The sequence below is a fragment of the Lissotriton helveticus genome, chromosome 1_1 (genome assembly GCF_964261635.1).
Source record: "Lissotriton helveticus chromosome 1_1, aLisHel1.1, whole genome shotgun sequence".
NCBI classification, from domain to species: domain Eukaryota; kingdom Metazoa; phylum Chordata; class Amphibia; order Caudata; family Salamandridae; genus Lissotriton; species Lissotriton helveticus.
Genome location: NC_136057.1, coordinates 30,923,743 through 30,938,056, shown reverse-complemented (window position 1 = coordinate 30,938,056; position 14,314 = coordinate 30,923,743). Strand labels below are relative to the sequence as shown.

At 46.9% G+C, this 14,314-nt stretch overlaps 1 protein-coding gene across 4 annotated transcripts in view; it reads left to right on the top strand.

The window, feature by feature from the left end:
- The window catches only part of TMEM109 (transmembrane protein 109), a 139,100-nt gene that overhangs the window by 92,231 nt on the left and 32,555 nt on the right, over positions 1 to 14,314 (top strand). For all 4 annotated transcript variants that reach the window (XM_078676698.1, XM_078676873.1, XM_078676617.1 and 1 more), the window contains exon 2: positions 10,036 to 10,310. In XM_078676698.1, coding sequence (XP_078532824.1) covers positions 10,074 to 10,310 — 237 coding nt within the window. In that variant the 5' untranslated portion in view covers positions 10,036 to 10,073. The remainder of the gene's footprint in view (positions 1 to 10,035; positions 10,311 to 14,314) is intronic.

Sequence of the window (14,314 nt, the reverse complement as noted above, 5' to 3'; positions counted from 1 at the left end):
TTACTAATTTTTAAAATAAAATTGATCCACACTAGTCCAGAGAGTAAATAATGGTAATCTCTGTTGAGAAAAACACCTTAAAGGGGAAAAAAGGCATCCTATGGACCACAGACTTTGGGACAGAGGAAAAAAAATGCAAATTTTTGTTTTTGACTGGTCTGTTGGTCTCCCACCCTCCATTCAACCTCCCATGTCCTGCCGGTGTGGGATGGGGGTTCTTTTCTTGGCCTGAGGCATGGGGCGCCCAGACCTGGCCCAGTAACCAGGGGGCAGGTTGACCCATGAGGTCCAAGACTCCTTCCTGCATACACAGACCCCCTCTGGTCCGGTTAGGGTTTAACAATTAAAGGTATGCAGCTCCTAAGCGGGAAGGTATCAGGTAAGATGTAAAGGAACCAAAGGCAGGGGGACGGTTCCTTTTGGAACTCGGGCCCTCGCACACCCAAAAGGGTGTCATGCTTCATCATCGGGCTTGCTACTCGTCGGGCCTGTGCTGTAATGCCCAATGGGCACCCTCGAGGAGTCTCTTTATCGGAGATCTTTTGTCCAATGCCATCTGTGAAGTGCAGTTGTAAGGCCCTTAGTGCAGACTGGAGGATATGTAGATGTGAGTGTATAGTGAAAAGTGATTTAAAAATAGACTAAGCAATTCTCTAAGAAGACTTTCTATTTGGCAGGCTTGCTTATCCAATTAAAAACGAGATGGCCACCAGTGGAGACGGTGACCCCTGGTAGCAAAGGAGTGTCAAAGTCTGTTAAGTCAGCGGTATGCTTTGGACAACTTGTTATAGTCCATATAAAGTGTTAAGGGTCATCCAACACTTGAATTTTATGTCCTGAAGATGGTCTAGTGGATGTCTACAATATAGACCGAAACGTCGACAATTGCACCTACTTTTACATCGAACAGTGGTTTTCAAGGATCTGTTGCTACAGTCACAGCTTCCTGTTGTATTTCTTGTAAAGCGATATCCACATTAGTAACAAAGAGGTGTTTGTAACATCAAATGATCTGGAAACCTCAGTTACTATGTGTTGTTTCACTTAGACATTTATATTTGGTTTTTTTTTGTATCCTTTGAATGATTTTTTTCATTATAAATTCAATTCTTCAAAACCAGTTACACCAGTGTAAAGATCTTTTTCTAACAGATTAGTTCAGGTGAAAATGATTTTTTAAATAATTTGATGCAAGCGACTGCATAGAGCTTGTTATAATTATTTGTATATTGAATGTTAAAATTATATGTGCTTTAGAAAATCCTATGTAGGTATAATTCATGAGCCGTCTGCTGTTGGTTAATTATTCATAGACTGTCCCTGTGCTGAGCTGGTGCTCCCAGTGTTTCCAGGTGAAGAAAGGACGGCCATGGACGTGACTGGGACCCAAAGGCGCGCGTAAATAATGCACAACAAAGTACTCTGCCTTCTTTCAAGCCTCATTCAGCGCACACACGCATACACAGCTGTCACACACCTACAAAGCGACATTTGTAGTGCACCACTTACAGCCTGTCTGTGCCCTTTAGAAATAGTGTGAGCTACTGGGTGATGTGAAGGTGCGCTGAGTTGCTCACTAGTGAGTGAGAAGAGAAAGTGGACTGGATGCTCACCCGTGTGGGAGCGTAAGTTGGACTGGATGCACATGTGTGTGACTGGATGCACACGTGTGTGTACCAGAGTATGGGCCCGCGCTCTCTGTTCCCACCGGACATTATTCGGGGCACGCATGCTGTGTAGGCTGGTGTAGGAGTCAAAGATAATGACCATGGTGTGTCCAGTGCCCACACAACGCATGCCCCTCCCCCCACATAGAAGATATGTCCAAGATGGCTCTGCGTTGGGCCATGTATGTCTTTAAGACAGGCACATTGTGAAGGGTGATGAGTACTCATGCAGAGCTTGAGACAACCATGCCTTTTGTATGTTATACTCAAGCCAACCCTCTTCCTGTATGTACCATGCACAGGACAAGGTTGTATATTTAATTCCGGTCATTTACTGAATCCATGTACTGCGCGTAAGGCATGTTTGCAGGCAATCCACGGAGACCTGCACGCTCCTTGCTTATGTATTGCATGCTGCATAGTAAAAGTGCATAGGGCTCCGCCAAGGGCTGTCGTGCCCAGTTTGCTGGCCACGCACTGTGTGTACTATGTAGAGGATATAGCTACAGGTTGTGGTATGTATGTCTTTTTCCCAGGGCTCGACTACCACAAAAGACATGGCTGCAGTCCAAGCCCTGCACACAGTACATGCATCTCCTGTTCTATTTGTACATACACAGGTCCTGGGTGAAATCCAATCCCTGCACACAGTACATGCATCTCCTGTTCTATTTGTACATACACAGGTCCTGGGTGAAATCCAAGCCCTGCACACAGTACATGCATCTCCTGTTCTATTTGTACATACACAGGTCCTGGGTGAAATCCAATCCCTGCACACAGTACGTGTGTGCTGTTCTTTTGTACATACACAGGTCCTGGGTGAAATCCAATCCCTGCACACAGTACATGTGGGTGCTGTTCTTTTGTACATACACAGGACCTGGGTGAAATCCAATCCCTGCACACAGTACATGTGTGTGCTGTTCTTTTGTACATACACAGGTCCTGGGTGAAATCCAATCCCTGCACACAGTACATGTGTGTGCTGTTCTTTTGTACATATACAGGTCCTGGGTGAAATCCAATCCCTGCACACAGTACATGTGTGCTGTTCTTTTGTACATACACAGGTCCTGGGTGAAATCCAATCCCTGCACACAGTACATGTGTGTGCTGTTCTTTTGTACATACACAGGTCCTGGGTGAAATTCAAATCCCTGCACACAGTACAAGTGTGTGCTGTTCTTTTGTACATACACAGGTCCTGGGTGAAATCCAATCCCTGCACACAGTACACGTGTGTGCTGTTCTTTTGTACATACACATGTCCTGGGTGAAATCCGATCCCTGCACACAGTACATGTGTGTGCTGTTCTTTTGTACATACACAGGTCCTGGGTGAAATCCGATCCCTGCACACAGTACATGTGTGTGCTGTTCTTTTGTACATACACAGGTCCTGGGTGAAATCCAATCCCTGCACACAGTACATGTGTGTGCTGTTCTTTTGTACATACACAGGTCCTGGGTGAAATCCAATCCCTGCACACAGTACATGTGTGCGCTGTTCTTTTGTACATACACAGGTCCTGGGTGAAGTCCAAGCCCTGCGCACAGTACATGCATGTTCTGTTCTATTTTTTCATGCACATGGCATGGTTGAAGTCAGAGCTCTGCACACAGTACATGCATTTATGTCCTGTTCTGTTTGTACATTGCACAGCACATGGGTGAAGGCCATGTCATTCACGCAGTACATGCATGACCTTTTCTATTTGTCCAGTGCACAGGGAATGGGTGGAGATCAGCCCTTTCACAGTACATTCATGTCCTATTCTGTTTGTACAATGCACAGGTCATGGGTGTAGGCCATGTCCTGTTTGGGATTTGCACAAGATGCATAGTCGTAGGGTATGCCATGTGCACTGTACAAAGGAAGCATGGCAGCAGGTCTTGACATCTACATAGTGCCCACAGAGGACAGCTGGACAGTGGCGGCTGGCATGTATGTAGTGTGGTTGGGGTGAGACAAAAAAAAGTACAAAAAATAATTCCACTTACCTTCCTGGCATGAAGTCCTCCTCCTCGCTCGGATCTTCTCCAGGCAGGCTTCAGGAAACTGCAGTAACCAATCCTGGCTCTGCTCTCATGCTGCATGTTGGACTTGGCCCTTTTGGCAAGTTCACCTCTAAACTTTTTGCTTTGATATGTGACTTGGTGTTGGTGGTTTTTGGTTTCTGCGCACTTTAACACTGTGTCCCAGTGTAAAGCGCGTGCGCGCTCTGAGTGCATGTTGTGAGATTGGCCTGCCCTCCCATAGGAATGGATGGGGGATATGTGTGTCCATGGTAGTTCCTGATGTGTGGGGAGTGCAGGGTCGAGTTTGGTATGTGCGGACTCGTGTGATTAAATGCTGCGCGATGATGTGCGCAGATTTAATGTGTCTGGTGTGGAAGTGCCACTTCTAGAAGTTGGCATGTCTGTGTAATAAATGTGAAGTGACTGTCTGGCTTGTGATTGGCTGGAGCAGGCCGGTGTGCCTGGCTCCAGGAGTCAGGATGGGTCTGCCCCGGTGGTGAATGAAGAGATCTGAATGTTGATGGGAGGGAGGAGTGCACCTGGGACCTGAATAGGGCTCCCTCCACTATGCTGGCTCTTCCCCCTGTGGTGCGTCTGATGTCCCTAGCCTGTCCTGTGAATGGGGAGAGGGGTTGAGCACAACAGAGTGCTCCAAAACCAGTTGCATCTGGTTTCTCCTTAACCCTGCAGCCTGAGACAAAGGAAATATGTGTATAAAAGAGGGGATGTGACCATATGAAAATGTTCTGTCTGATCCTGACTTGAGGGGGGCCTGCTGCTGCTGGGCACCAGGAGGAACCGCCACTGGGTGCTGCCCCCCCTGTGTGAGGTTAACAAACAAAATGGTTCTGTTGGGTAGCAAAGACAATTCCTTTGGTAGAGGCTGAAAACAGCTCAAAAAACAAGCAACAAGCACAAACTCTCTGATAGACAAAGTTTTTATATGTATTAAAACAGAAAAAGAGACAATATCCTAGAATTACTTCATTCCATTACATTGCTACTCAATACGTTAACTTCGTGAAAAAGTGACAATAGTGATTAAGGTGACAAGTGCAATGTATGCAGTGACATTTATATACACAACAATTATTTACAATAAAACCCTAATGAGAAATGACATGGGGGGGGGGGGGTTGTTGGGGAGGAAAACGAGGTATTTTCTGTCGTTTATGAGGCCAGTTTTTTACAAGTAGATATTCCAAGGAAACCAAATGGTTAATATCCAAGTTCCTGGGGTTTTAGCTTGGCCAAGGTAATAGCGTCGACGTTTCGACCCTCGTTGCACCCCAGTTGGTGGTTGCGGCGGGTCTTTATCAAGACAGGGGGAGGGAAGGGGATCGGTCAAATGGTGAAAGTTTCCAGAAGGTAGCCCATTGGTCAACCCTCGATGCAGTATTTATCCGCAGTGAAACTCAGCGATCTGGATATGAACGCCAAACCGAGCTGTCCGGGAGAAATGCTCGAACTGAGTTCATCGAGGGTTGACCAACGGGCTACCTTCTGGAAACTTTCACCATTTGACCGATCCCCTTCCCTCCCCCTGTCTTGATAAAGACCCGCCGCAACCACCAACTGGGGTGCAACGAGGGTCGAAACGTCGACGCTATTACCTTGGCCAAGCTAAAACCCCAGGAACTTGGATATTAACCATTTGGTTTCCTTGGAATATCTACTTGTAAAAAACTGGCCTCATAAACGACAGAAAATACCTCGTTTTCCTCCCCAACAACCCCCCCCCCTGGTCATTTCTCATTAGGGTTTTATTGTAAATAATTGTTGTGTATATAAATGTCACTGCATACATTGCACTTGTCACCTTAATCACTATTGTCACTTTTTCACAAAGTTAACGTATTGAGTAGCAATGTAATGGAATGAAGTAATTCTAGGATATTGTCTCTTTTTCTGTTTTAATACATATAAAAACTTTGTCTATCAGAGAGTTTGTGCTTGTTGCTTGTTTTTTGTTTTTTGAGCTGTTTTCAGCCTCTACCAAAGGAATTGTCTTTGCTACCCAACAGAACCATTTTGTTTGTTAATCGCATATACCCAGGTTCTGAGGGACACAGGGTTACCCCTTTTTTATAAATCATCCCCCTGTGTGAGGGCCCTGTGAGCTGGCCCCTGGGCCCAGCCTTTGCCCCCTACCTTCCTAAAAGACTTTCCCTAGACTTTTGGATTCCTGCTGTAGCGCCCTGGGAGCGCTTTATTTGTCCTTGTAGTGCCTGGGAGCGCTTGATTGTGGTGCTGGGGAGCGCTTTGCTTTCCTGAGCAGTGCTTCCCTGTTTGACCAGCAGCACGGAGCTGCGATTCCCGTCCTGAGGGATTCTTCCGGTGTGGGGATCCCCCTACCCTTTGATTTTCGGCACGGGTGCCCACCCCGTTTATTTGCCGTACTTTTTAAATCGTTGGCAGGTGCCCACACTGCATGGTGTGCCTTGCGGGACCCTACCCCACGTATTTATACTTCTTTAATCCCTAGCGGGTGCCCACGCTGCCAGGAACTTGTGCATTTGAACGGGTGCCTTCCCCGTGTTGTGTCCTGAAGAGAGCTGCCGTGAAGCTACAGCGCTGTGCCGTGCTGTGATTGGCCCCGGAAGTCCCGTAGCATCATCACGAAGCCTTGCAGCCATTGGTCCAGCTGCGAGGGCTTCCCCCGAGATCCGGAAACTGCAACCGGAGGCCGGGGAGCGGAAGGCAGGAGTCTGCCTATGGTGACCAGGTGAAGGAGGGCGGCGACGCTGGCTCCCCCAGCGAGGCTCTCCCTGGAGTGAGAGCGCCCTGCCCGCCGCCCTTGAGGAGGAGCAGAGCAGCCCAGCGGAGACGCCGCCTCCCAGCAGCCGGTGAGTGCGGGCGTCTCGGTCGGTCCCAAGTCAGTGGAAGAGCGGCCCCGGATGGCAGCGGGCCGCTCCCCCGTTGTTCTACCGCAATTGCAGGAAGATCCCACGTGGCTCCAACGTTTGGGTTGATTTTGTTCAGAGGGCCCTAGAGCGAGGCCCCCCTGATGCCTGCACTCATTTGATTCGGGGAACCTTTTGTTTCAAAGCCCACGTGGCTCCCACACACACGGGGACATTTCTCGTAGGTAGAGCCTAAAGGGCTCCAACATGATTTGGGGCACATTTTGTGTTTAGAGCCTACGTGGCTCCCACGTCGTGTTTAGCCGCATTTGTGTGTTTAGAGCCCCAGAAGTGAGCCAGGGTGCGCGCTGGTGCCCGGGCTCAGTTCCCCAACTGCCCAGCACTTAGTGGGCAGCTGCATCGTGTAGGCCTGTTCTTTAGCGCACTCTTCTGTTGGCTGCCTGCGCAGCCTGCCCTGACATTTTGGGCAAAGGGCGTTTTAGCCCCTGAGAGGCCAAGTTGGTCTGGGGGGGTCAGTATCTAATGTAATTCTACGCAAGGTGATGGCATTTGTGTTCATGTTGGTAATGACCTGATGCCTAATGTGATCTATGCGTAATGTGCAAGGCCTTTATGCTTGTGATACCTCTAACTGTGTTTATATGCTTAGGCGGTTGTGTTGCCTAGTATAATTTATGCTAGTGAGTTCCTGGTTCCCTGCGTGATATATGCCTAAGGTGGTTAGGATTGCGTAGTGTGTACCTACCTGTTACCAGTGGTTACTGGTTGTGTTCTGCAAGTATTATTTTGTGCAGCAATTATTCTACATTCTAAGTGCTATTTCTGCTAAGTGCTAATTCTGACAGTGGCCCATGTGGCCCTGTCCTGTGCATATAATCCCCTGTAAATACTGCCCAGTGCCAGTTAGCACAGTGTAATTATATGATTATGATCTAATGTGTTTATGGTAATACAAAGGCTATTTTTATATATAACCTTGTGTGGAGTTCCTTTTTGTGGTGTACCTAGGGTGTTGCTGCTGTGTGTGTGTGTTGCGCAAACACTTTACACCTTGCCTCTGGGATAAGCCTGACTGCTCGTGCCAAGCTACCAAGGGGGTGAGCAGGGGTTATCTTTGGCGTGTAACTCCCTTGCCGTGATGAGTGGTGGTCCCTGCCTCGCTTTGGCGCAAGCCTTAGCCAACCAGAAATCCCATTTCTAACACTGCATGAAAGCAGCGCCAGAATTGAAGGGAGTGGCCTCTCTCGCCACTTTCGAGAACCCTGAAGCCCTATGCTGTCTCTAACCCCGGTGTCTAAGACAGCTGGGTTAGAGAGACTTAAAATGTGCATGTCTAGCTGGCCCTCGCAAGACTGCCAGCCAAAGAGACATGCGCAATTTAATTTAAAGTGCCCGGCCCATCACCACTTTCTGCTGCTGCCTGACTGGCAGTAGCAGAAATCAAAAAGCCTGCCCACGTCCTGACGCTCCACTCGGGACTGGGTTTTGAAAAATAAAATGATAATAAATGAACTTTATTGTCACTTTATTTTTCTATCTCTGGGGCCAGTTTTTTAGTGGGGTGATGCCCCACGGACTCAATGGAGGAGCTGCGCCTGCGGCCGGAAGCTGTGCACTATATGTGTACAACTTTCAGGGAAGTTGTCGCAAGGTGCTCCTATATCAGGGAAGCTCCCGTGTCCAATATTCAGTCCTGTTATGTGGGACGCCATACCTCGGAGCCGGTCCGAAATCCCTTACAAACATTGGGGAACACATAACAGGACTGAATATTGGACACAGGAGCTTCCCTGATATAGGAGCACCTTGCGACAACTTCCCTGAAAGTCGTACACATATAGAAACCAAAGAAAAGATAAAAACACCCTTTTTCCAAGGTAATCCGAATTTAAGTTTGATGCCATCGGAAAACACTTAAAATACTTGATAAAGACCAAATCACATCTATATGATTTCTCTGCCCTGAAGAAGTCCGTGAAGGACGAAACGCGTTGGCTACGGCTACAGTTTTTATTTGAAGCCAAAACAAGAATAAAGATTGAACTACAAACAACTCCGTTGAATTGCTGTCTTCGCTTGACCGAACCAATTTTCTTACCAATAATATTGAAAATTGGAATGTACTTATTGATTCGTGTGCTGGACCATTGTGTGTTAAAAAAGTTGTAAATATGACCTTTGTCTTGGGAGATTTAGGGGCTTGTGAATCTCCGGTCCGTGACACCTAGAAATCTCTACTAAATAGTACTAAGGATAGGTGCAATTGTCCTTGACCCCACTCCCTGCTCTCTTCTTTGCAACTGAATGAAGAACACACCTACACAGGTGCTCCTAAATACTGCATGTGTGTCAGTGGCAAACCTTGTAGAGCTCATTCATACCATCTGTGTATTGCACTCCGGGCTCCTTGTAGTCAGATGTTCGTGTGGACCCCTCATCACCCCACATAAACACTGACACTCCACGAGGTCCCATGTGGGTGACGTGTTTCCATCCTGCACACCCGGTGGGAGGGGGTATCCAAGTCAGCACTTTTTGGTCATTTTCTGGGTGGCTTAGACTCTAGTTATTGAATTTTGTCATAAAGTCTCCTTCTCAGAGAAGTGCCCTGTTTACATGCGATGTCTTTTGAGTGAGGGGGCTGTTGCCTTCTCAGTGGAGGGGCGTCTCCCCTCGAGGTGAGGGGATGGCGTGATTGAGCGATATGGTTATAGTCCAGAGGCGAGAGCTGGAGCGGTTGAGTGATGTTTACTTACATGAGGTGAGGGTCAGAGTGGTAAGCAGTTCCTACATTCTAAAGGTGAGGGCTGGAGTGATTGCCTTCTGACTGATGGGGTTACTTGACTCCCCTCCAGGTGAGGGCTGGAGTGGTTGGGTGATGTGTTTACATTCTAGAAGTGAGGGCTGGAGTGAGTTTTGGTCCCCCTAAGCCTAGAACAAGGGCTATCGTGGTCATCTCTTTAGTGACCGGATGATCCCACTCCAACTAAAGACTGCAGAGACCGTCTCTTCTGTCATTGTAGTCTCTTGATAGTTGACACCTGTGAGAACTGCACTGGTTGTCTGCAGTAAAGGGTGGGTATTCTGTTACTGGTGAGGAAGGGAAGAGTTACCGGCGGTCTTGCCCATCTGGTGAAGTGTAGCATTGACTGTGGCCTTCTAGCATGTTTTGTCATTCTACAGTTCACTGTCTCGGTGGTCGTCTCCGCTGAGCGACGTGGTCGACTGCAGGTAAATCGTTGTGTTGTATCCTCGTGGCGATGAGACGAGACCTGGATACGTTTTGTCCTCAGAGCTTCTCTATCCTATCTCAGTGACCGTCTTCTGTGGGTGGTGATTTACCCTACACTTATTGCAGTCTTTACTACTACCAGTGTTTCAGGCGGACGTCGCGGTGCAATGCAGATGAACCACAGTACAACACTCCTTATGTCTTTTGGTGTGTTTTCCTCCAGCATTAACTCTCTTCTCTTTATCCCCAGGTTCCTTCACCCGCTGTAGGCTGGTATCCCGGTGCACAATGTTCTCCTCAGGTTCTATCGGCTCCCGGAGACGCGGGATTCTGCTTCAAGCATGTGTCGCCGCCCTTCTGGTCTTCACGATCTGTCACGTCCCCAGTGTGGCTGCACAACCCAAGACTCAGGCTCGAAATGGGGGGGAGACCAGGTTCCCCGAGTTCTTGCACCGGGCTTCGCGGGCTCTGCGAGAAATGCTGGTGTATGTGCTGGGCGAAGAGATGCTGCGGTCAGTGACTGAGGTGAGCTATTTTTGCAGTATCTGGTCCATTCACAAGGGGACTGGTGGAGAGCATGTCTGAAACATACATCTTTCTATCTCTGCTGGGAACCCAATGTTGTGTCTTCCTTTCTTTGCATACTTGAATGTTGTCTTCCATTCGCCCTCTACATACATGTGGTTTTCAAAATGATTTGTATGTAATCCCACGAGATACCATTGCTTGATAGAAAATGTGCTTTGCCCCATATATGTAAAGAAGTCTTTGCAAAGTTGTTTCGTTAGAGCCCCTGGGATGGTTCTTGTGAGGAACCTTGCGTCACTATGGTTAAAATCGGGGGGATTTAAAAAAAAATATTTTAATAGATGTTCTTGTCAGGAGAAGAGCTCTGCATACGTTTCTAGATTTCTGGCAAAGGTGGTGGAGAGTTAACCTTTTCATAGTTTCTTAAAATGACCCTTTGTTGAGAATTTTACCCAATTCAAGGGAAGCAGAAGAAGCTTCTTTTCTTCCCATGGGTTTTCAGCTGAGGAGCCCTTTTTGTGCTGATATTCCCATGTGATGGGTTCCTTCATATGAAAGCTCTCCATAACTTCACAGATACCTGCAAGAGATTTTGTAGAGTTAATTCACAGCAAATTCATTAGATGAAAATATCTAAATACAGATTCTATGCTGGAAACTCTTCAAAAACAAAGTCAACTAATTCTTATGCAAAGAATGAAAGGGATGTTGTTTACAAAATCCCTGAAGTGTGTGGCACAGACAGGCACATCCGTTGCTGGGACATTTGAGAGACTAATTTCCCTTCTTGGCCAGACATGGTTTTGCAGAATCAAGTTATGGACCTGACCCACATCATTAGAGAGGAGATTTTAGCCATTGCCACTTGAAATAAGATGTTTTGGGAGATAATCAACAATCTGTTGGTGCAGCTGCATAGTGAGTGTTTACAAAGCATTTAAAAAAAGTGAAGAATCGCAAACAATGCCGGTTTTAAAGGAAGTATCTAAAACTTAGCAAGTCTTGAGAGGACTCTGAATGTGTGAAGCTCCTTCAGAGATCCAGGTAACTTGTTTACTGGTGGAAAACCTATCTGGTGAGAAGACAGAGTTTGGCTTCAATGATCAAGAATGTCTTTGAAGGCGAGGTCCTCTCGCCGTCATCACGCAGCGGCTTGACTCACCGGGATCATACGCGTGCCACAAGTCCTCGCCTATTGGACCATCATCTTTAGTTTGTTCACTTCAAGAACAGAGGAAATGTGGTGGGAGCGGCAATTACAAGACGTTCTGAAATATTGTTACATACTGTAGCAAGAACAGGAAATTAATTCCTTGTTGGCCAAGTTACATGTTCATAAGAACAGCACAACTAACATCTCAGCGACTGCTAGCCTTCAAGGTTGAATGTTAAGTATAGGTTTGAATAACTTTCAAAAGTGATGGCCAGTTGGAGTTGCCATATCACACTGCTAGCCCTTCGGAGAGGAGGGAAGGTTGTACTTTAAACACAATCCTAAACCAGTGTATTACTTTTTAGGAAACTAAAATTCTCTCACTGATGTTATACAGTGCAAAGCTTTTTGGGAATGTAAACCAATTGGCTATAATCCTGGATTTCTCCAGAGATTATCTCAGAACATAAGAAGCAGCTCCGTTCGACAAGGTAGGACAGACCAGAGGTACAACTAGTTTCAATACACCAAGCGACAGTATTGTTGTTTATAAAATGCTGTAATAAAGAGCTTGGTAATCGGAATGTGACGAATGCTCTGAGTTCCAAGACAACACACGCTACTCTTGGTAGAACCAAGTGGGTGATCGGGAGGTATAATGTGATGTGGAAGATGCAAGACAATATTTCAGGCTGAACACAAATCAAGGCAACTAAATAGAAATAATCAGACACAGGTATCGAGGAAAAAATATTGTAACTTTTTGCTTTTTAATAACTACTTATAAAGATCTTTGAGACCAAGAGACATTTTTAGGCAGCTATATGCATCTGCCCATGTAAATATTCTGCCTTTATGGTATACAACCCACTTGAAAAGGGACAGCAGCCAGGTTAAGTTTTGAAAATGCTTTTTGTAAGGAGCTGAAGTCTCACTGAAGTACCTCTAACCTGCAGGCAGGCGCTGTGGCTCAGAAAGAGCCTCGCTCCCAAAAAGGAGCGCCGGAACAAGGGTAGGTACCCTTGTCTTGAACACGAAGGCAGCGAATAAACATTTCAAATGGAAACTTATAGAAAAGGCACGCTTATTGAGAGTGTGACGTCAGTTTCTCTTAGCCCAAAGTCTTGATAAGAACTTTTTCTTTATCAATCTGCAATGATGAAATGGAATGTAAAAGGTAAGTTGGAATGTAGAGTTGGCAGTAAGTATATTAAACGGAGAGCAGCAGGGCCCTTTACTTGGAGTAAATATATCCAGGGGCCATCCTGAGTGGGAGTCTTATGTAAGAGCTGTTCCAGGATACATCTACTGAACAAGCATGGTCTGCTCTGGGAATGTATTGGCCTCAAGTTAGTATTGACCTGATTGAGGATAGATGTCTCCTTTGGTTTAAATGGGAATCGACTCGGATCAAGTGTATGCACTGAAAACGATAACTCTTCGGTGTTATGGAATAATGCATACTTTGTAATGGGTAATGTTACTTTCATATAGTGATAAGGTCAAGAATTGTACTGTAACTTATCTAGTGTTGCCTGATGTCCGCAGGCGGTGTATAAAGACTAGTCAGCCAAGCTATATTTGTGTACAGGTCTGACTTTGGGTTCAGGGGCATGCGTAACAAGACCTGGATCTGAATGTATTTATTTACTAGGAGAATGGAATTCTTAAGTAAAGGTGCCCAAAGCATCCTTTATATATGTGAACGCACGTCCACCCTATGCTGCCCTGCCTCTTTCTTTCCTTTGCTAATTGTTCCTGACATAGGTGTGGACTAGACTCCGAACCCTGCGCGTCCCTGGTCTTACCGGAGTGCTCGCTAGGATCTGGAGATCTTTGGTGGCGCAAACACCGGTGCTCTCCAGAGGCTCGGTTGCACCATGCTGTGGGATTCCACCCACGTTAGAACATGAAGGTCTCAAGTGCTCATTGCACCGTGTGATCTACCAAATCTCTGTTCATGGTTGTGTTTCTGACCCGTTGCACAGAGTAGTCGAGCGCTCTTCCATCTCTGGCACAGGCCAGGAGACCCAGCCTCAGTCCGTTGAGATGGCCAAGGAGAGGGTGCCGTCTGTCACCGTTGCCGCCTGACGACCTTCTTAACGCCAGACTCCATCGCCTCCTCTTTAGCCAAATCTGCAATGCATAAGTGTTGTATTGTAGCATTTATAGTGCTTTTTACTCCTGCGTGAGATGCTGAAGCACTTAACCACACAAATAGCAAACTACACTGTGTAGGGCGTGTTGTTGTAAGGGTGGTGTTTCGGCTTGGGTCTCTTTGGCAAGTGTTTCATGTCATGCAGGTTGACGGGTAAGGGTTGGCGGGTAAGGGTCTGTAGGAAACAGACACACAGCTTATACTTGTAATAAGGACTAAAACATATAGGGAGCCTTAGCCCAGCCACAGGGGCAGCAGAACTTTTTGTTTGAGGCATGCGTGCTGCTGAATTCATATCTTAGCAAAGATCGCCGCCTAGTGTTGGGTCCGGATGTTTGTACCTTGTTGTCTTGGAAGACTCTCCGAAGTATCATGAGATAGGTGACTCCTCCCCTGGACTACAGAGTGCATGGGCATCTTCTCCTTCCTCAGATTGTTTTTTTCCGCCATTGGTTTCGGATGCACGTCGAGCCGCAGAAGGCCGTCGAGCCGCAAAAGGTGATCGAGCCGAAACAGGTCGTCGAACCGAAAAAGCCCGTCGACCCGAAGAAGACCTCACATGATAAAAGCGTCCAGCCTAAAGAGACACTCGACCCGAAAAAAGCTGTACAGCCGAAAAAAGCAAAATCTTCGGCGCCACGGACAGAGGAGGAAGAACTCTTTCACCCAGATCCACAACAAAGACTATAT